The sequence below is a fragment of the Zalophus californianus genome, chromosome X, assembly GCF_009762305.2.
Source record: "Zalophus californianus isolate mZalCal1 chromosome X, mZalCal1.pri.v2, whole genome shotgun sequence".
NCBI lineage: Eukaryota > Metazoa > Chordata > Mammalia > Carnivora > Otariidae > Zalophus > Zalophus californianus.
In genome coordinates, this window is record NC_045612.1 from 26,970,971 (window position 1) to 26,993,687 (window position 22,717).

At 35.2% G+C, this 22,717-nt stretch overlaps 1 protein-coding gene across 8 annotated transcripts in view; it reads right to left on the reverse strand.

Annotated features, from left to right (window-relative positions):
- The window catches only part of STAG2 (stromal antigen 2), a 130,427-nt gene that overhangs the window by 55,298 nt on the left and 52,412 nt on the right, over nucleotides 1-22,717 (reverse strand). For all 8 annotated transcript variants that reach the window (XM_035725493.1, XM_027607807.2, XM_027607805.2 and 5 more), the window contains 4 exons: nucleotides 21,122-21,200; nucleotides 16,177-16,341; nucleotides 7,080-7,176; nucleotides 3,027-3,103 (listed from right to left, as the gene is read on the reverse strand). In XM_035725493.1, coding sequence (XP_035581386.1) covers nucleotides 3,027-3,103; nucleotides 7,080-7,176; nucleotides 16,177-16,341; nucleotides 21,122-21,200 — 418 coding nt within the window. The remainder of the gene's footprint in view (nucleotides 1-3,026; nucleotides 3,104-7,079; nucleotides 7,177-16,176; nucleotides 16,342-21,121; nucleotides 21,201-22,717) is intronic.

Genomic DNA, 22,717 nt, shown 5'->3' on the forward strand with positions numbered 1-22,717 from the left:
ACTGAGAATCTCCATAAATCATTAAAAACAAATCCTTAAATGGGGCACCTGGGTGGCTTAGTCGGTTGACCTTTGGTTTTGTCTCATAGGTGGGATGGAGCCCCATGTCAGGCTATGCACTCAGAAGGGAGTCTGCTTGACAGTCTCTCCCTCCCCCCCTCCCCCCAATCACACTCTCTCTAAATAAATTAATTAAATCCCTCCCTCAAAAAACAAATCCTTAAAAATAAAAACACAGGGCAATACTACATAGAACCTCGAAAAGCAAGAGTTGCTTTGAAGAGTATTCTAGAGACTAAGATCATTTTATTAGTACAGTTGGGCAATTTTTTAAACCACTATACACACACACACACACACACACACACACGCGCGCGCACGTAATATAATATGTATTACATATTACATATGTAATATACATATGTATGTATATAATATATACATGTATGTATGTATATTTAAGATTTTATTTGACAGAGAGCGAGCACAAGCAGGCAGAGTGGCAGAGGGAGGGAAAGAAGCAGGCTCCCCACAGAGCAGGGAGCCCAACGCGGGGCTCGATCCTAGGACCCTGGAATTATGACCGAAGCCGAAGGCAGATGCTTAACCGAGCCCCCAGTGCCCCCCACCCCGTTTTTTAAAGTAAGTAGGGGCGCCTGGGTGGCTCAGTCGGTTATGTGTCTGCCTTTGGCTCAGATCATGACCTCAGGGTCCTGGGATTGATCCCTGTGTCGGGCTCCCGGCTCAGTGGGGAGTCTGCTTCCCCTCTCTCTGTGCCCCTCCCCCTGTCATGCTCGAGCTCTCTCTCAAATAAAATCTTTAAAAAACTAAATACATAAAATAAACTCTATGCCCACTATGGGCTTGAACTCATGACCCCGAGATAAAGAGTTGCATGCTCTACCAACTAAGCCAGCCAGGCACCCCTATTATTTTGTCATTAGAGCAGTATTTTTTTTTTTAATTTTAAGTCATGCTATATAGAAGCTGAACTCTTATTTCTCATCTGAGAATAAGATCCTAATATTCTACACAAAGGTTCTCTTCCATACTCTCTGACTGAATCATTTAGTGACTACATTGAAATGCATCATCTTAATTGTCAGCAACTTGATTTGCGGACACTTTCAAATCAGATTTCAGGATTCTTAAATAGCTGTTTCCTTTTAGTAAGAAGGTTCTCACTAAAACATTTAATATTAGTATGTTAAAATAAAGCAGTCATGTTCCCCGCCCCCTGCCGCCCTCTATCCATAGTTTCACTTTCCACATCTTAGTGACCCCATGGGTCAACCTCCATCTGAGAGCGGATGATCCTCCTTCTAAGGTAGTATCAGAAGAAGGTCAATAGTAGCCTAAAACTATGTCACAAGGCCTATGTCATTCCCCTCATTTCATCTCATCATGTAGGTATTTTATCATCTCTCATCATCACAAGGGTGAGTACAGAAGATATTTTGACAGAGAAACTACATTCACATAATTTTTATTACAGTAGACTGTTATTATTGTTCTGTCTTCTTATTATTGTTAATCTCTTACTATGTCTAATTTATAAATTAAACTTTATCACAGGTTATGTATACATAGGAAAAAAAACAGAATATATAGGGTGTACTACTATTTGTGGTTTCAGTCATCCACCGGAGATCTTGGAATGTATCCCCCGAGGATAAGGGGGGGACTACTATAATACCATTACTCATAATTACCTCTCAAATACTTGGAGAATGATTAATAGCACACTTAGTGATCATCAAAGCCTTTTAAACAACTCTTGTCTATCTTTTAGAATGATAGTTGAAAGCTCCTTCATCAGAGTAAGCAAGAAAAAAATGATCAAGTAAAACTCAAATGGGACAAGAAAAACTTTCTACTTGAAAATTCAGTGACAAGTTTTGAAGAGTAAAACTGCTGGTGCTAGAATGCAGCTGTGAACAAAACAAAAATCCCTGCCCTGAAGGAGCTTACAATATAGTAAATCTAAATGTCTTTATTGGTAACAATACTTCAAAGGCATCACTGTGATAAAGGATTCACTCTTTTTTAATTTGTATTGTTATTACTCATACTCAAAATATAAAGGATATATTTTTAAAAGATTTTATTTTCAAGTAATCTCTACATCCAACCACCCAACGTGGGGCTCAAACTCACAACCCCAAGATCAAGAGTCGCATGCTCCACTGACTGAGCCAGCCAGATGCCCCCATAAAGAATATTTTAAATAATAACATATAGAGAGTGGACCCTTAAACAACATGGGTTTGAACTGTACAGGTGCACTTATACACAGATTTTCTTCAATAAATATACCTACAGTACTGTAAATTTATTTTCTGAGACCTTATGATTTTCTTAATAACATTTTCTTCTTTCTAGCTTACTTTATTCTAAGAATACAGTATATAATAGATAGAACATACAAAATGTTTGTTATTCAACTGTTTATCAGCAAAGCTTCTAGTGAAGAGTAAGTAGGCTATTATAGTAGTTAAGGTTGAGGGGAGCCAAAGTTAAATGCATATTTTTGGCCATGTGGGAAGAGAGGAGGTCAGCATCCCCAACCCTCACATGCCATTCAAGGATCAACTTTACAGTCCTTTGCCTAAGCTACCTGGTTCCCCAAATACTGACCAAAGCTATCTTTAACAATATTCCAAGACATGTTCTTAGGCACTAAATTTTATTTTCTTGAAGTTTTAATTTTTTGACAATAATAATAGCTACCATTTATTAAGTTCTTATTATATACCAGGCACTGTAAAATGCTAAGAAATTTTTCAAACATTACTGAATTAAATCCACAACAGGCTTATGTAAAAAGTATTATTAGCAGAGAGTATTATTCACAGATGATAAAACCAATGCTAAGACAACTTGCCCAAGGTCACTTATCATTTGATTAAATGTGATGCCAAAGCTGTTATGCATTTACACTAATGCTCAGAATTTAAGAATACTTTTAAGGTTAAACCAAGATCAACATGCATAAAATTATCAAAACATTTAGGGTAATAAGTTACCTCATCAAACTCTTCGGTCATTTTTCGAATTATTTCAGAGTTCTGCATATGTCTAAACATTTCTGCTGTGACAACTCCTGAAATTTGCAAGTGTAAGAAGTTAATATACATTGTAGAAACAATAAAATAAAGAGAACTTCTAAGTCAATCTCTTACACTTTTAGTCTCTATCACATTTTTTTTAAATTTTATTTTACTATGTTAGTCATCATACATCATTAGTTTTTGCTGTACTGATCCACAATTCATTGTTTTCGTATAACACCCAGTGCTCCATGCAGTACATGCCCTCCTTAATACCCATCACATTTCTACCTGACTTAATCAACTCTTGCCTACAATATATATACTGGCTTAGCCCCTTTTAATATAATACATGTCATCAAGGGTTAGGCAGCACCCAGGGTGCAGTTTTATCCTTAAAAACTTTAAGGATAAATCTGAAGATAATAAGAAAAAGAGTGATAGGCAGAGTTCACTTTATATACATAGCAACTACATCCAATTATCCTCTAAAAGGGCTTCAAATAAACATAAACGGTAATTTCTGCCCATCTGTAATCTAGTTGGAAGTTTAAATAAAGAATAACAAGAACAGGAAGAAGGAAGGGAGGGAGAGGGGAGGGAGGGAAAATAAAAACTATTAAAGGCAGTACATAAGAAAAGCCCTAATGAATGACAAGGCCAATAAAGGCCATAGGTCAGACCAAAATAAATAAATAAATAAAATTAGCTAAGTCAGGTGTTTCACAGAAAAGGAATCTGCTAAGGATATTTAGAATTTCAAAGGAAAATGGGAAAGGGGAGGAGAAAGGACGCACATTACAAGAAGTAAAAGTTAGCCAGGTAGAGATCAAATATCAGAAAAGGGACTTACAGAAAAAATTATAAGGAGACAATGCAGGAAAAAGAGATACATGAATTTCCACTGATAGGGTATCAGATTATTTAAAAAGGAACAAATGTAAAAACTGGATTCTCAAAGCTGTATTTCTATTGCTGGATTACTTATTCCTTGCCAGTCATATTACTATGAATACCATAAATATGAGGCAGGCGCTATAATCCTGGCTTTACTGATGAGGAAGTAAAGGCTAAAGCAAAGAGAAGTTAACTACCCTGTCTGAGATTATTCATGTACATCATGATGCCACCCCCAAGTAAGATCAACTCCTAGTGGTGCTGTGAAGAGCCCTTACTTACCACAACATAAAAGAACTACATGATTGTTTTAAGATATTAACAAATCTGGAAGAAACCATTTCCCTTGCTAAAGAAGCAACATTCTCAAAAACTTTTTGAAGAGTTTTTTAATTTTAATCAAGTCATGGATATATCTTCAGAACCTTCCTATACTTTACACCCAGGTGCTATAAACTTGGCAAAGCTATAGAAGGACAAGTTATTCAATCCCTGAAATAATTTCTACCAAGTATGTATATATCAATAAATCTCAAAGCAAACATACTGCATACATTTTGACAACTGTCCATTTCTAAAGCTCCTCTCTCATCTCAGACCATATAACAGCCAGACACCCAAAAATAAGCAGAAGAAAATAGCTGTCACAAACTCCATGTTTATAACTCCTGGGGCAGGTGTGAAGGTGCCATTAAGACACCACGCGTGAGCCCACTGCCTTGAAATTGTAGGAGACATGAAAAGAGACTGCTAAAAACTGGTAAAATGAAAAGTGACAAGATGACCAGGAAAGAAAGAAGGAAACACTGGCCACAGATTCAGCAACCACAAAGCAGTCTGGAGCCATTCAGCGTAGAGTCAAATATCCCTCCACACCTCAATAGCTGCTGAAGGCCAAACTACAGTAAAATAACTGATGCTCACAATGACAATCCTGAGTCCAAAAGAAAAAAGCTAAAGTACAGTACATATAAAGATGTTTCCAACTTGTTTATAAAAGAATTCAATCAAAATAATTCTAAGTGTTTTTGAAAGTACTTAATGACCTTAACTTTGATTAGATGATAAATTCTCCTTTACAGAATTTTCTTGATTCTAAAATAAACATTATGACAGTTTTAAGTTTTCAACACCTTCAATTTTTAAAAATCTGGACAACCTGGTATATGACAAAGTATATCCAAAGGTTCAGTTGGCAAGCTCCTGATTCAAAAAACAGAATGGTGCCAGAAAAGGAATCAATCTGATAAAGGGAAAATGCTCTGACTATAGCCTTGTTTTTAAAACTACAATTCAGAAGCCTAACTAGGAAACTAAACCTGACCAAACTACAGTATAACAGGGAAGACTGAAGATAAAAGTCAGAATTTCAACTCATCAAGTTATTTCTGGCACCTGTTCTGTTGTTCTGCAATCAACCTTCCACTTTCACAGAATCTGAAGAGAAAGGACATGGTCCTTGATTACATAATACAACGAACAGGTACCTGGATTGTTCTACTCCAGAAAGATGGACTGGACACAGACAAAATAAAAATAATACTAGTATATTCTTTTTTTAAAGTGTTAATCTGAGTCACCATATTGTCATTATTACATTTCCTTTGAGCAGAGTCGGTCAAATTTTCTATACTGATTTGCAGCTACCTCTAGCTAAGAAGTCAAGTAAACTAGGCAACTTTCTAAAAAGACAGTTTTCAAAAAAAATTTTTTTCTCAAAACTGACCATATTAATGGCATTACACAGATCAGACTCAAAAAGTTAATGTATTTGTCTATCAAGCCTCACATACAGAATATCTAGTATGCATGCTGCACTGAATGTTGTGATCAAACCTCGAATAAAATGCATCATTTCATAAAATGTTGTTTATATGGAATTGTTAAATCACTATATTGTACACCTGAAACTAAAATAACACTATATGTTAACTACACTGGAATTAAAATAAAATTTTAAAAAACCTAACTGAAAGAAAATCTTTATATACAGTCAAGATTACCCAAATTTTACACTGAGCAGAATAATTTTAAGAATTAGGATTTTAATCCTATGCTACTTGGGAGAAAAAGTAATGGAAAGCAATGTAACTCTTTCAATTTATTTTCAATAAAATGTCACTTTCAAAGTTAAAAAAATTAAAAACTCATTTAAAAAATGTTACTTGTTTCACAAATTCCAATAACAGTATTTTTAAAGTATTATTGTAGAATTAAAGGAGTAGACATAAATAAATTGCTTCTTGGGACTCTTTTTACAGATTTCTTTGTATCATTCTTTAGCATCTTAACTTCTTAGATCTATTTTTAAGCTAACTTCCCTCCTCCTGACTTCTGATGTCCATGTTTTTGGTGCCACTTTCATAAAAAAAATGTTAATACTCTTGGGAAACTTTCTAACATTTATTTTCCTGGACATCCTCTTAAGTTTCAAGGATGGATCAAGTATTAGGGAGAAACAGAATAGATCAGAACCTGTCCATGATTTTGTCTGAATCATTTAATGATCCAGATCAAAATGTATGACACCCCCCAACTTACGTAATTTTGTCCCCCTGCCAAATGTCTGCACTAAATATTTTTGCCCCAGGGAAGACACTACTGTATTTTATTATTTTCCCCACTCCTACTTCAAAATCTTTTTAAATAAGGTGAAAACATTTCCAATAAGACCCCACTCCAAAACTTCTCTACTTTTTAGGGAAAAAACTAGAAATTTCACCAATACCTCACTTAGTTACTTACTTACTGTTATTCATGGCACTTTTAAACTCCCTACGCTTTATAATTCCCTGCCATTTGAACCTGTTATCTCTTCACTATCTTCCTCCTCCCTTCTTAATCCATTTCTTTGTTCCTAAAACCAGATGCTCAAAACGGGAAATGTATCTAATAAAAGTAATATAACAATTATAAACTGCCAAGTTTTTAATTTTCACACATGAATACAACTGTCTCAACAGAGTTTCTTTCTTACTTTGTTCTTCGTTCCTTTTTCCTTATACATTCTGTATGATTATAATGCAAACAATTCCGTATCTTGGCATTATTCTTCCTGAAAAGTGTTTATATTTAGGTGGAACAAAGAGACCATTTGAGAACATTCTGCTTTCAAAAATAAATGTATCTTACCTTTACAGCCTGAACACTGAATAAAAAAGTTGATGAGGTCAAGAAGTGCTATATCTCGGTCATGCTTGTATGATTCTATCCAATCATCTACCACCGACTACAGCAGAGAAGAAAAAAAACCATTAGCTTTTGCTAATGTTCTAAGAATTAAGTCTGATTAAAGTTATTAAGTTTCAACATTAAGTGGTATCACATTACTTCAAATTAAATATACATATACTTGTATACTAAAATTTAAAGTTAAATTTTAACAATAAAAGAGAACCAAATTCAGTAAAATAATAACCTGGTAACACATAATGATGATCAGTCTTCTGTTCATTTTGCATTAAAAGGAATCTGAAAACTATGGGACCCAACTCTATAAAGTGTAATTACTTATTTCTTAGTGACATTAAGGATATCCTAGAAGATATTAAAAATCACACCCATATTTCTTTTGACTAAAATAGTGTACTAAATACAAATAACAAATATTAACACTGCAATGGAATGAAAACAAAAATCTTTCTAAAAGATGGAAATGGCTGAGTCAATGAGAAAATGCAGAATGAAATTTTTTTCAACAGTGAGCATTACTAGTCCCATGTTAATAACAAAAGTAAATTAATGGCTAAATAAACATAATAATAAGTAGGACAGTTCATGGATCAGTAGACTTAATACTGTTAGATGACAATACTCTCCAAATAGATCTACAGAGTCAATGAAATCCCTACTGAAAATCCAGCTGGCTTCCTAGCAGAAACTGGAAAGCTGATCCTAAAATCCTTATGGTAATGCAAGAGATCTAGAATAATCAAAACAATCTTGAAAAAGATACACAAAGTTGGAGGGCTCACACTTCATTATTTCAAAACTTACTACAAAGCTACAGTAACCAAGACAGTACTGGCTTAAGGACAAAAATGTACATAAATGGAATAAAAATGCAAATCAAAAATAAACTCTCATATTGATAGTTACTTGATTTTTGACAAGGATGCCAAGAAAATTCAATGAAGTAAGACTAGTCTTTTCAACAAATGGTGCTGGGACAACTGGCTATCTGCATGCAAAAGAATGAAGTTGGGAGGGTGCCTGGGTGGCTCAGTCGGTTGAGCATCTGCCTTCAGCTCAGGTCATGATCCCAGGGTCCTGGGATCCAGCCGCTTGGGGCTCCCTGCTCAGGAGGGAGTCTCCTTCTCCCTCTCCCTCTGCCGCTCCCCCTTCATGTGTTTGCTCACTCGCTCTCTCTCAAATAAATAAAATCTTAAAAAAAAAAAAAAAAGAATGAAGTTGGGAGTGCCTGGATGGTTCAGTCGGTTAAGTGTCTGACTCTCGATTTCAGCTCAGGTTACGATCACAGGATTGTGAGATCAAGCCCTGCAATGGGCTCCACGCTGGGTGTGAAGCCTACTTAAGATTCTCTCTCGCCCTCTCCCTCTACCCCTCCCTCCCACTTGTTCTCTCTCTCTCTCAAATAAAGAAGTCTTTCTAAAAATTAAAAAGAAGGACTGAAGTTGGACCCCATCTCATATCATACACAATACTTAAAATGGATCAAAGACTGAAATATAAGAGCTAAAACTATAAAACACGTAACTAAATCTTCATAACCATATGTTAAGCAATGTATTCTTAGATATTAGACTAAAGGAACAAGACAAAAAAAATGACTTTCACTTAATCACAAAAGTTTTGTTTCAAAAGACTTCATCAAAGATAAGAAAAACAACCCACAGAATAAGAGAAAACATTTGCAAATCGTGTATCTGATAAGGCACTTGTGCTCAAAATATAGAGGCATATTGTTTTACTGCGCTTCACAGATACTGTGTGCGTGTGTTACAAGCCAAAGGTTTGTGGCAACCCTGTGTCAAGCAAGTCTGAGCCATTTTTTCAGCGGCAGGTGCTTACTTTGTGTCTCTGTCACAGTTTGATAATTCTCTCAACATTTTAAACTTTTTTATTATTATATTTATTAATGGTAATCTGGGATCAGAGATCTTTGATGTCACTATTGTACTTGTTTTGGGGCACCATGAATCCTGCCCATAAAAGACAGCAAGCTTAATAAATGTTGTGTGTGTTCTGATTCCCCCATCTCTCTCCCTCTCCTCAAACCTCCCTATTCCCTGAGACACAATATTAAAATTAGGCCAATTAATAACCCTACAATGACCTCCAAGTGTTTAAGTGAAAGGAAGAGCTGCATATTTCTCACTTTAAATCAAAAGCTAGAAATGATTAAGCTTACTGAGGAAGGCATGTCGAAAGCCGAGATAGGCCAAAAGATAAGCCTCTTGAGGCAAACAGCCAAGTTATAAATGCAAAGGAAAAATTCCTGCATAAAATAAAGAGTTGTTCAGTGAACATATGATGATAATGAAGTGAAACAGCCTTATTGCTGATATGAAGATGTTTCAGAGGTATGGATAAAAGATCAAACCAGCCACAACACTGTCTGAAGCCAAAGCCTAATCCAGAGCAAGGCTCCAACTCTCCAATTCTTTGAAGGCTGGGAGAGATGATGAAAATGCAGAAGGAAAACTTGAAGCTAGCAGAGGTTGGTTCATGAAGCTTAAGGAAATAAGGTGTCTCCTTCACATCAAAGTGCAAAGTGAAATAGTAGTAAATGCTGATATAGAAGCTGCAGTAAGTTATCCAGAAAACTAGCTAAGATAATTAACCAGGGTGGCTACACAACAGTAAATTTCCAATGTAGACAAAATAGCTTATATTGGAAGTAGATGGCATCTATGACTTTGATAGCTTCTATGACTTTGATAGCTAGAGAGAAGTCAATTCCTGTCTTCAAAGCTTCAAAGAACAGACTGACTCTCTTGTCAGGGACTAATGCAACTGATTACTTTAAATTGAAGCCAGGGCTCATTTACCATTACAAAAATCCTAGGGCCCTTAAGAATTATGCTGAATCTACTCTGCCTATGCTCTACAAATGGAACAACAAAGACTGGATAATAGCCTATCTGTTTACAACATGGTTTACTGAATACTTGAAGCCCACTTTCGAACCCACTACTCAGAAGAAAAAGATTCCTCTCAAAATATTCCTGTTATATTGACAATGCACCTGGTCACTCAAGAGCTCCGATGGAGATGTACAATGACATTCATGTTGTTTTCATGCCTACTAACAAAAAATCCATACTACAGCCCATGGTTAAAGGAGTACTTTGAAACTTCAAGTCTTCTTATTTAAGAAATACATTTTCGCAAGGCTATATATAGCTGCCATACATGGTGATTCCTCTGATGGATATGGGCAAAGTCAATTGAAAACCTTCTGCAAATGATTCCATCATTCTAGATGTCATTTAGAACATCCGGGATCCATGGTAAGAAGTCAAACTATCAACATTAACAGGACTTTAGAAGAAGTTGATTGTAACCCTCATAGATGACTTTGAGGGCTTCACGACTTTCAGCAGATGTGGTAGAAATTTCACTGCAGATGTGGTAGAAAATAGCAAAAGAACTACAATTATAAATTGAGACTTAGGGACGCCTCGGTGGCTCAGTTGGTTAAGCATCTGCCTTCGGCTTGGGTCATGATCCCAGGCTTCTGGGATCAAGCCCCACATCAGTCTCTCTGCTCAGCAGGGAGCCTGCTTCTCCCTTTCCCTCTCCCTCTGCCTGCAGCAGCCCTGATTTGCTCTCTCCGTCAAATAAATAAATAAAATCTTTCTTAAAAAAAAAAAGAAAGAAATGGAGCCTAAAGATGTGACTAAATTGCTGAAATCTCATAATAAACTCTTAACAGATGAGGAACTACTTCTTATGGGTGATCAAAGAAAGTGATTCCTGAGGTGGAATCTACTCCAGGTGAAGATGCTGTGAAGACTGATGAAATGACAACAAAGGATTTAGAATATTACATCAACTTAGATGATAAAATAGCAGCAGGGTTAGAGAAGATTGACTTCAATTTTGAAAGAAGTTCTACTGTGGGTAAAATGCTATCAAACAGTATCACATACTACAAAGAAACCATTTGTGAAAAGAAATCTATCAATGTGGCAAACTTCACTGTTGTCTTATTCTAAGAAATTGCCATTGCCACCCAAACCTTCAGGAAACCACCTTGATCAGTCAGCAGCCATCCACACTGAGGCAAGATCCTCTACCAGCAAAAAGATTACAACTCACTGTAAGCTCAGATAATGGTTAGAATTCTTTTAGCAATAAAGCATTTTTTAATTAAGGTATATACAGTTTAGACATAATGCTGCTGCACATTTAACAGACTACAGTAATAGTGTAAACATAACTTTTATAGGCACTGGGATACCAAAAAACTTCATCTGACTTGCTTTATTGTGGTATTTGCTTTACTGCAGTGGTCTAGAACCCAACCCACAAATATCCCTGAGGTATGCCTATATAAACAACTCTTGCAATTCAATAATTTTTAAAAGCCAAATAATCTAATTAAAAATATAGACAAAGATTCTGAATATAGCTCTATATAGAAGACATACAAACGGCCATTATCTCATCAAAAGATACTCAATGTAACTGGCCACCAAGGAAATAGAAATCAAAAGATACCACTCAAGACAACTGGCTGGCTCAGTCGCTTAAGCATCTACATTCAGCTCAGGTCATGGTCCTGTGATCCTGGGATTGAGCCCCACACTGGGCACCCTGCTCAGTGGGGAGCCTGCTCCCCCTGCTTGCGCTCTCTCCCTCTCTCTCAAGTAAATAAATAAAATCTTTAAAAAAAAAAAAAAAGATTAAACAGTTACCATATGATCCTGCAACTCAACTCCTAGGTATGTAATACCCAGGAGAAATGCTAAAAAAAAAAAACTTGTACGAGAATACTTATAACAGCATTATTCACAATAGCCAAAAAGTAGAAACAAACCAAATGTGCATCAAAACATGAATGAATAAACAAAATGGAGTATTATTTGGCAATAAAAAAGAATGAGATTATAAAACATACCACAATATGGATAAGCCTTGAAAACATCATGCTAAGTCAGAGAAACCACTCAAAAAGGACCATTTTTGAATAAATCATATATACGAAATGTCCAGAATAGGCAAATTTATAAAAAGTACATTAGTGGTAGCCTAGACGTGGGACAGGTGAAGAGAAAGTGACTGCTAACAGGCACAAAATTTCCTTCTGGAGTATTGAAAAATATTTTAAAATTACACTGTGGTAATGGCTACACAACTCTATGAATATACTAAACACCACTGAATTTACAGTTTAAAGGGTGAATTCTGTGGTATATGAAGTATGTTTCAACATAGTAGTTTTTTTAAATAGGACAAAGGTAAAAAAAATTTTTTAAAAAAGCAGGACGTTATTCTTTGGGGGATAGAAGAAGAAACCAAACAGCAGATGAAAACTATTTTTAAATAAATCAAGTTTTAAAACTTAGGATGACAGGGGCGCCTAGGTAGCTCAAGTTGGTTGAGCATCCCACTCTTGATTTCAGTTCAGGTCATGATCTCCGGTCCTGAGATGGAGCCCAGAGTTGGGCTCCACACTCAGCGGGGAGTCTGCTTAAGATTCTTTTCCTCTGCCTCTCCCATTGTTGCACGCACATGCACTCTTTCTCTAATAAATAAATAAATAAATCCTTGTTAAGTAAGTGTCAGGAAGGAAAAATGTTTAACATACATACAAATAAATACAAAACCTGGGTATAAACTAAATGAAATATATGCAATTTGATGTACAGAAAAGGTAGTGTCATTACAAATTAAAGAAAATAAAAAGGATATACTATCTAAGAATTACCTGGCTCAAAGAGATTGAATAGAGATCTTCTAAAATTTTACCTAATTTCTAGATTTCAGTCCTTTTCTATATTTTACAACAGCTTATGTATGTAAACTTAAATCAATTTATAAAAGAAACATGTTTAAGATTATTCCCAAATATGATATAGGTAATAAATATCAGTTTTAAAACATGGCCCAAAATGTTTGACATTGCTCTTCAGTAAGAAGTGGGGTCTATTCCCTTATCTAGGACTGAAGGCAGTAAAATGATGCTTCCAAGATTAACTCATTGAACACCATTCAACTTCTGCACTGGGTACTTGGAGCACTAGAGAACTAGACACTCCTGCTCAGGACACTCTCCAAACCCAGAAGCCATACTGTAAGAAATCCAAGCCACATGAAAGAACCATTTGTAGGTACTCCAGGTAACAGTTCCAGCTGTGCCCAGCCTTCAAGTCACTCCAGACTAGGCACCAAACATGAATAAAGAAGCCTCCACGGAAGTATAGTCCTTCACTGTTTATGTAACCTCTGAGCATTAAAGCTGTCTCAGGTAAGGCTCCAACCATGATAAATGGGAGCACAGACAATTTTATCCCTATTTAGTTCTGTATGAATTCTAGACCAAGAGAATCATTAAGCCTAGTAAAATGACTGTTCCTTTACATCACTAACCTTGGAGTGATTTGTTATACAGCAACAGATACCTGGAAGAAGGGCTATTTCATCAATAAAGATACAAAAATATTTAATGAAATCTTACCAAAAAAGATCACATCACATTAAAAACTTATTCAGAAAGATCAAATAGAATTTGTACTAGGAATACAAGGCTGCTATAATAAAAATAATACAAGCTAACACGTTAAAATATTTTAAAACTTTCATCATCAAATAGTAAGCTAAGAATTTATCCAATAAAATTGAACATATATTATCTAATAAAACTAGGGGCATATACACATATGATCCCTCCTTTATTTTTCTTTTAAAGACTGATTTTTTTAAAGATTTTATTTATTTATTTGTCAGAGAGGGAGAGAGCACAAGCAGGGGGAGTGGCAGGGAGAGGAAGCAGCAGACTCCCCGCTGAGCAGGGAGCCTCATGCAAGACTCGATCCCAGGACCCTGGAATCATGACCTGAGCCAAAGGCAGACGCTTAACCAACTGAGCCACCCAGGTGTCCCAGATCCCTCCTTTCTTAATATATAATAACTATTTTAAAACCAACAGCCAGTCTTAATACTTATTCTCACCTATAAATTACTGAAATAGGTACATCCTGGGATACAAAAAAATGAATAATACACAGTCCCTGATCAAGAAATTAGTGATCTAGAAGCAAATTCAGACATATGCATACCAATAATACAATATATTAAGTGCTATAATGGAAAGAGAAGAGTAAGAAATATATTCAAGGGGAGAAAGAGACAGAGCCCAAGAATGCTTCTCAAAAGAGTGACATGTGATTTAAGTCAATCTTATGTGACATGGAAAGAAGGAAAAAAGACTATTCCAGGCAAAGGGAAAAACAAAAAGAAAGGTGGGGGGGTGGAGGGTGGGGCTGAGGCAGAGTACATACTGTGGCGGGAAATAGGAAGCACACCATAAAAAAAAATCTGGGCTGGAACTTTTAGATAACGAAGAACTGTTGGAAGCTCGTAAACAGGAGACTTCCTTGATCAAATTTCTTATTACACAAGATAACACAAGTGGGAGTACACAAAACAAATTGGAGGTAAAGAGTCCATTCAGGGAAATCAATGGAGAGATACGGTGGACATTCCACTTTTAAGGGTGAAAGCACATTTAGAAACAGAAAAACAAATAACATAGAGGTATGATCTTAATATATGACAAACCATAATCAAAATAAAAATAAGGAAAATGTTCATTCTTTATTAAACACTGAGATACCATTAACAAAGAAATTAAATATAAAGCTAAACCCTCACATTTTCTATTAAAAATTTTTGATGAGCCAAAAAGTTAAACAAAAACCCTATAGACTAGACGAAAATAGAACAGCCTAATTAGCTGTGGATATAAGTTGAGATTTCTGATGTTAACAAAAATGAAAGATATCAAAAAAGATTAATGCATTTAACAGCTTAGAATATTATAGAGAAAAAGTATAATATAAAAATAAAAAGGAAAGTAATGAAATGCTATATGTAACATAACTGAGAGAATTTATTCCTTTGATAAAGTTAACCCAAAATGGGAACCAGAGAACCAGAGAGAAGGGGATAACTTGTTAAATTAGGGAATGACTAAATAAACCATAGCACCATAATATATAAGACATTATTTTTAAAAATGTATCAAATGTATATATGAAATAATAATTTAAAACATTAAAGAAATAAAATCCACACCCTCATCACAACTATATAAAAAGCAAACCATGTATGAATAAATGAAAGTAAATTCAAATTTTAAAAGTCATGTTCCTCTGTACAACTGGTAATAGCTCAAAACAACTAACAATTTTTATTTTACATGTAAAAATGCGGTTTTATCAGTCCCAACTGATACTTAAAATTTATTTACAAAGCCATACATATTCAGATAAGTCCATATTTACAAATAAGATCTGCATTTGTTACTCTTAAATAACAGAAAACTTAAAAGGCTAGTTTTCCATAAACCACCCATGTGCACCCTTTTTGATTAAAATTAATTCTCTGATAACTATTCCCCATAGCTTTTATAAATTAAAAAATAACTTTATTAAGCATGCATATTCTTTTGAGTATAGTGTTTATTCAGTTTTTTTTAAAACCGTATGGGTTTAGCCTCCACGGTAAAGCCTAAATGCTTTTATTGTCATAAAATTTTGCAGAAGAAATAAAATTAGGATGATGTGACATGGGTATGACTCTCACTTTTCACTCTTCTGCTAAGAAACAGCACAAGTAATAAACTTTGTAATAGACAACAGTGATCAACATAATTCAATTCACTAAAGTGGATAGTGATTATATTAGGTCACTCAACCAAGAATTCTATATGGGCAAAGGACTTCATATTTTAATGGCAGCCATATAAATTCAGGGGAAATTGAAACCTCATAGTTTACATCAGCATATTTTTTGAGCAAATAACGTTTTATTATATGCCATTAAAAGAAAATAATGCAGTAGAAAATGACTCAAGACACAGCTTAAAGGTCTTATGTCTGAATAGACAGATCCCTAGTTTTCTGATGACTTTGTTGCTTTTTTTCTAATAAGCAGTGTTAGATTTTTTTTAAATGCAATTAGAAAACTCAGGGATTTTATATAACTCACTAAAGTTTAAAATGTACAAATAAACTGGGAATAACACAATAAACATTACCTGCATAGCACTCTTGCCCATTTTAACAACTTCAAACAACATCATGTTTTCCACTCCATTCTGTTGGTGATGACCATTCATTCGGTTTGGACCAGAAGGAGGTTTTCCTCCACCATTTCCACCTTTGCCCTTTTCTCCTGGGCCCTTTTTGCCTTTTTTACAAGTCTGCATAAAAATACAAGTTAATTAAGTTATATCATTATCCTTGAAAATTCAAAATAAAGCTACAGCAGAAGCAGTTAAAAGGGTACATAATTATAACATGCCTAAACCTGACCTAAAGAGGCATGCCATACACATGTCATGATAAAATGGTATGGTTGAGACAGCTTCTCTGTGGCATCAATTTTTTCATTTGTAGTACCAGACACCTCACGTGACACTGTAGTAAGGAGCACAGCCTCTGCAGACTGACAGACTGCATGGGTCCAGATTTTTATTAGCTGAGTGATGCTGGGCAAGTGACTTAACCATACTATGCTTCAGAGTTTCTAATTTGTAAAGTGAGGATAAAACTGTGCCTACTTCATAGGGTTGCTGCTTTAAGGTGCAGACTGCAGTGGGCAGCAAGAATAACAGAACACTTTTATCAAATAAGTAACTCGTACTTAGTTCAAATTTTTTAATTTTATCTGTTAGTCTTATAAATTATTGCAGTGCAATGACAAAGGAATTCTAAAAAGTATGAATAGGTGTATCAACCTCATCCTTATTCCGAATAAATGAAGGAGAATTCAAATGTAAAAAATCATGTTCCTCTGTACAACTAGTGATAACATTTATTATGAAAATTCATTTAATGAACACTATGGAAATGAAGCCCCTTTATAAGGAAGTTGTCAATACTGGGGAGTGGGGACTTCATAAATCAGTGAAAAGGTTGCCTACATGCTTCAGTTATAAAATACTTCCCACAGCCTTTTAACTTGTTATAGAAAAGCAAGTCATTCCCTAACTCAAGAGTCCTCATTTCTAAAATGTCAGAGTTGTATTAAATCTTTACAGATTAGAATAGATGATTTCTAGGTCTCTTTTCAACCTACACATTTCTATGATCTAGAGCAAGGATCAGCAAACTTTCTGTAAAACACCCCAGACAGTAAATATTTCAGGCTTTGCGGGCCACCACATTCCACTTCTGTCATATATTCTTTGCTTATTTTTACAACGCTTTAAAAATATAAAAACCATTCTTAGCTCATGGACAGTATAAAAACAGGCCATAGTTTGCAGACCCCTGGTCTACCGCCAGGTCTACAAACGTATTTCTACTGACAGCCTGTATGTTTCTATACTTTGTTCGACAGACAGTCCTTCCTCCTTCCTCAAGAGTCCAAACCACCCTACTCTTTTTACAACTACTTCAAACTCCTTCCTAACAACTGAAATATATTACTTGTTAATTTACATTATTTTGTTAATTAGATTCAGTCTTTGTGAACCTGTCATTAATTCCTAATTGTAGAATAAAAGGTTATTGTCCCCAGTAAAAGGAATTTCAGAGATAAGGGTGAAAGAAAAGATCAACTACAGAGAGTACACTAGGATAGTATAAAATGTTAATGTTAATTCAATGGAATTATATTTTGCAATTTATCTATCATATGCTTCAATATTCCCTGTTGGTATGGAAAACTAATTAGTACAATTAAAACGGCTCAATGCATATCCTATGCTAGAAAAAAAAAAAACAACGTGCAAGGAATAATACAGGAAGTACAAGAAGTAAACACGCTAACCTGGGCATAATCTTGTAGATTAAAAACATCTCTAAAGAAAGACTATGGGGGGAGGGCGCCTGGGTGTCTCAGTTGGTTAAGCCTCTGCCTTCAGCTCAGGTCATGATCCCAGAGTCCTGGGATGGAGCCCCACATCAGGCTTCCTGCTCAGCGGGGAATCTGCTTCTTCCACTTCCTCTGCCCCTAACCCTGCTTCTGCTCTCACCACCTTTTAACAGATGTGGGCTCAAATCCTTTAACCACTGAACTTCTCTGGACCAGTTTCCTATCTATAAAATCAGTAAGTTTTCTAATTCACAGAGTGGTTCAAATATTAAATTACAGAACATATTTTTAGCACAGTGCTTGGAACATACACAGTATAGTGTCAAAGTGTAGTTACTATTATTATTATAATAAATCATTAATCTGAGCCCTAATACCTCATTCATAGCAGTGACTATACAAAGTTAAAGTGTGGCACAAAAACTTTGGGGAGTCCCCTATTCAGATGTCTTGTCCCAACCTGTAGATTAAATCCAAGTCAAAAGTGTATTTTCAGTTTTGCAAGATGGTTGCAGAACAAAAAAAATTGGTTTTCAAATGAATAACCATATACTACCCACTAGAATTTGGCTGTCTTTGGACAGTCATGAGTTAACATTTTATTCATTCACTTTTTCTGTCTCAAAATTTCTACATTTTAAGAGACTAAAAAAGGATATGAAATTATGAAACATGGATTATATGAACTCTAAAAATATATGCCAAGGATTAAATAAATTATATTCCATACATAAAATGGGATGCTCTGACACCATTAGAAATGACAGGAAAAATTCACTGATAGGAAAGCTGCTTACAACATACTATTAAGTTTTAAAAGCAAATTAAACAGTTTGCATAGCATGAATCCATTTAAGTAAAATTCTATGTGCATGTAAACACGACAGGTATATGTACAAAAGAATGCTCATCAAAATGTTTAAAGAATATCTTGGGGCGCCTGGGTGGCTCAGTTGGTTAAGCGACTGCCTTCGGCTCAGGTCATGATCCTGGAGTCCTGGGATCGAGTCCCACATCGGGCTCCCTGCTCGGCGGGGAATCCGCTTCTCCCTCTGACCCTCCCCCCTCTCATGCTCTCTCTCTTTCTCATTCTCTCTCTCAAATAAATAAATAAAATCTTTAAAAAAAAAAAAAAGAATATCTTACCTCTGTGTGATAGGTTTATAGGGAAATCTACTTTGTTCACTGTACATTTCTGTATTATAGACTTTTTCTTTTTTTTAAGAATTTATTTATTTGTCAGAGAGAGAGAGAGCACAAAAAGGGGGAATGGGAGAGGGAGAAGCAGGCTCCCCGCTGAGCAAGGAGCCCGATGGAGGGCTTGATCCCAGGACCCTGGGATCATGACCTGAGCCGAAGGCAGATGCTTAACTGACTGCGCCACCCAGGCATCACTATTACAGACTTTTTAAAAGTAAATGTGTCAGGGTGCCTGGGTGGCACAGTCAGTTAAGCACCTGACTCTTGATTTCAGCTTAGGTCATGACCTCAGGGTCATGAGATCAAGCCCCGCATGGGGCTCCATGCTCAGCGTGGAGTCTGCTTGAGATTCTTTCTCTCCCTCTCTCTCTGCCCTTAGCCCTGCTCGTGCTCTCTAAATAAATAAAATCTTTAAAAAAATTTTTTTACATAAGTGAATAGATAAAAAAATAAAAGTAAATGTGTTGTAAGAAAATATAAATCGAAAATTCATTTGGGAAGGAAAATGGTGAACAAAAACAAGTCATCTTTTGCACACTGTATTTACACACATGCACAGTCAAATGTACTTTCCAAAACATCAAAATAATTTAACAATTCACCAAATAATCCAGAGTCCTCAGGCTATGCATTCATATTCTAAATATGCATTCTACTGACTCAGAACCTCATTTTGTTAGTTTTTTTTTTTTTTTTAAGTTTTATTTATTTAAGTAATCCCTACACCCAATGTGAGGCGTGAACTCATGACCTGGAGATCAGGAGTCGAGTGCTCTTCCAACTGAGCTGGCCAGGCGCCCCTCACTTTGTTAGTTTATATCCTTGACATTACTTATAATGAGTAAAACTCTTGTTAACTGTAACCTACTTGACTTAAACTGGTTATAGGTTACACTTTTAGGATGCTTTAGAATAAGAAATTTTATTTTTGTTTGCCTCACTTATGTTTGACTACTCATGCGTAAATAAAGCCAAAAGAATATCACATTGTGCTTAGCATACTGTGCTTTACAAAATAAACTATTAGAAACAAGTGTTGGTGAGGATGTGGAGAAAAGGAACCCTCACGCACTGTTAGTGGGAATGGAAACTGGTGCAGTCACTGTGGAAAACAGTATAGAGGTTCCTCAAAACATTAAAAATAAACTACCCTATGATCCAGTAATCACACTACTGGGTATTTACCCAAAGAATACAAAACCGCTAATTTGAAAAGATATATGCACTCCTATGTTTACTGCAGCATTATTTACAATAGCCAAATTACGGAAGCAGTGCAAATGTCCATCAATAGATGAATGGATAAAGAAGATGTGGTGTCTATATATACAATGGAAAATTATTTAGCCATAAAAAAAAGAATGAAATCTTGCCATGTGCAAAAACATAGATGGAGCTCGAGAGTAAGTCAGAGAAAGACAAATACCATATGATTTCACTCATATGTGGAATTTAAGAAACAAAGAAAAAAAGAGCGAGACAAACCAAGAAACAGACTCTTAACTAAAGAGAACAAACTGATGGTTACCAGAGGGAGGTGGGTGGGGGGGATGGGTGAAATAGGTGATGGGGATTAAAGAGTATACTTATCATAACAAACACTGAGTAATGTATAGAATTGTTGAATCAATATATTGTACACCTAAAACTAATATTACACTGTATGTTAACTATACTGGAATTAAAATTAAGGACTTAATAAATTTTTTTTTAAAAGAGGGCTGTATTATTAATTTCAACTTTACAGTAGTAGAAAATAGATAATCAAAAGATATTTGACCTAGAAGCCGAAGAAACCATATGTATTCAGGCTTACCAAACCAATCGGGGGGGAAAAAAGCACTTTTAAAAGACAACAGCTGAGACATAACTAAAACAGCTATATTTTATATGTATGTATGCATATATATATATACAAATGACCTTAGGAACCAAAATAAAGTCATATATTCTGTACATACTTTTCCTTTGCCTTGTTTTTGGTTTTTTCCTTCAATGTCTTCAAAATCTGTGTCAGAAGAAAAATGTGTTTCTGACTCCCTGTGACGAAAGATAAGCAATTATTTAAAACTTGCCTTAGAAATATAGGTGGAGTTTCTAATTTTTGCCATATTTTCTAAAAGAAAGGCTTGGTTAACTCTTTACAAAACTCCTTATTAGCATTAGATATAATTAAGATGCTTCCCCAAAACATCATACCATAGCATATTACCAAACATAAAATTATATAACAAACTACAAAACAATAATCTAAAACAAAAAAAAAAACCTAAACATTTTTTATTCTCTTAATTTTTAACCGAGACATAAAAATGTATAATACCAGTGGCTCTCGAAATTTTAACCCTAGGAACTGTGGTGTTCTATTGTTAATGGCTGGTTTCATTTTCGGATTCAAGACCATGGAATTCAGAGAAGACTGCATTTTAACACTAGGAACTGGATGACCTTTAGGGAATTTTAGTAATATTAAGAATCCACTGACCACTCCTCTCTCACTCAAAAAAAAAATTTGTAATTCTAACTACACAAAACATGTACTTCTGAAAGGATATGTATAAAACATTTTTACAAACTAAACCATTTGAAATACAAGAGGGAAATGCTAATTGATCAAAATCCTTTATGAAGTCAAGAGATGGTACACTACAGTCAGGAGAACTGGTTCTAGTACTAAGAAACTGTGATCTTAGACAAGTGACAACCTCTCAATCTTTTCATCTATAAACAATGTATATGCAAGAAAGAATGAAATCTCTAAAGTCTCTTCAATCTCTTCCAATATGTAAATCTATAATTCTAAAAAGTTGTCCCTTATTTTGGAGTAGGTGGCGTGTTTTATATAACCTGGATTTTCTCACACATAAGGAAGAAGACTAATTTAAATACACATGTGTAATGCTTCCTATATATGCAAACATGGTCAATCTACCTAAATAGTGGTAACATACCCTCATTTAAATGCTGAAGGCAAGGCATACTTGAAATTTGGGTCATAATGGATTTTAGAATTGAGCCACACCCATAAAAGATAAAAGTTTTACCACTTCAAATATGTAATCCTGGTGCCAGTTTTGCTTAAAACAAATGGAATCAAAATGCAAAGCTATTCTTTCTAAAGCTAGTCTTCTCTAACTAGATTTCTTCTATTTCCATTTTTATTGCTAAAATAACCAGCTGTCCAGAGGCTATGAGGTAGAAATACTTTATATACCTATAGTAATAGTTAAGGTGCTAGCAAGGAAAAAGATTACTATTTATAGCACTTACCTACAATGTAATTTAAACAATGTATTGAAGATAGTGGCAATCCTATGTCCTATAATGTTGTGAGGAAAGGGCCTAAAAGTACCATTTCCCAAGAATTAATGCACCAAAACCTGAATGACTACTGTAATATTAACCCTGAAACTCATGCCTGTTACATCTTAAGAAGACTGTGGTCATCAATATTCTATACAGCCTTGCAAAAAGAAAGAAAGAAAGTTTTTAAGTATCTTGCTGTATATAAGTAATACTTCTTCCCAAGACATTTGTGGGACACCAGCTCTCTTAGA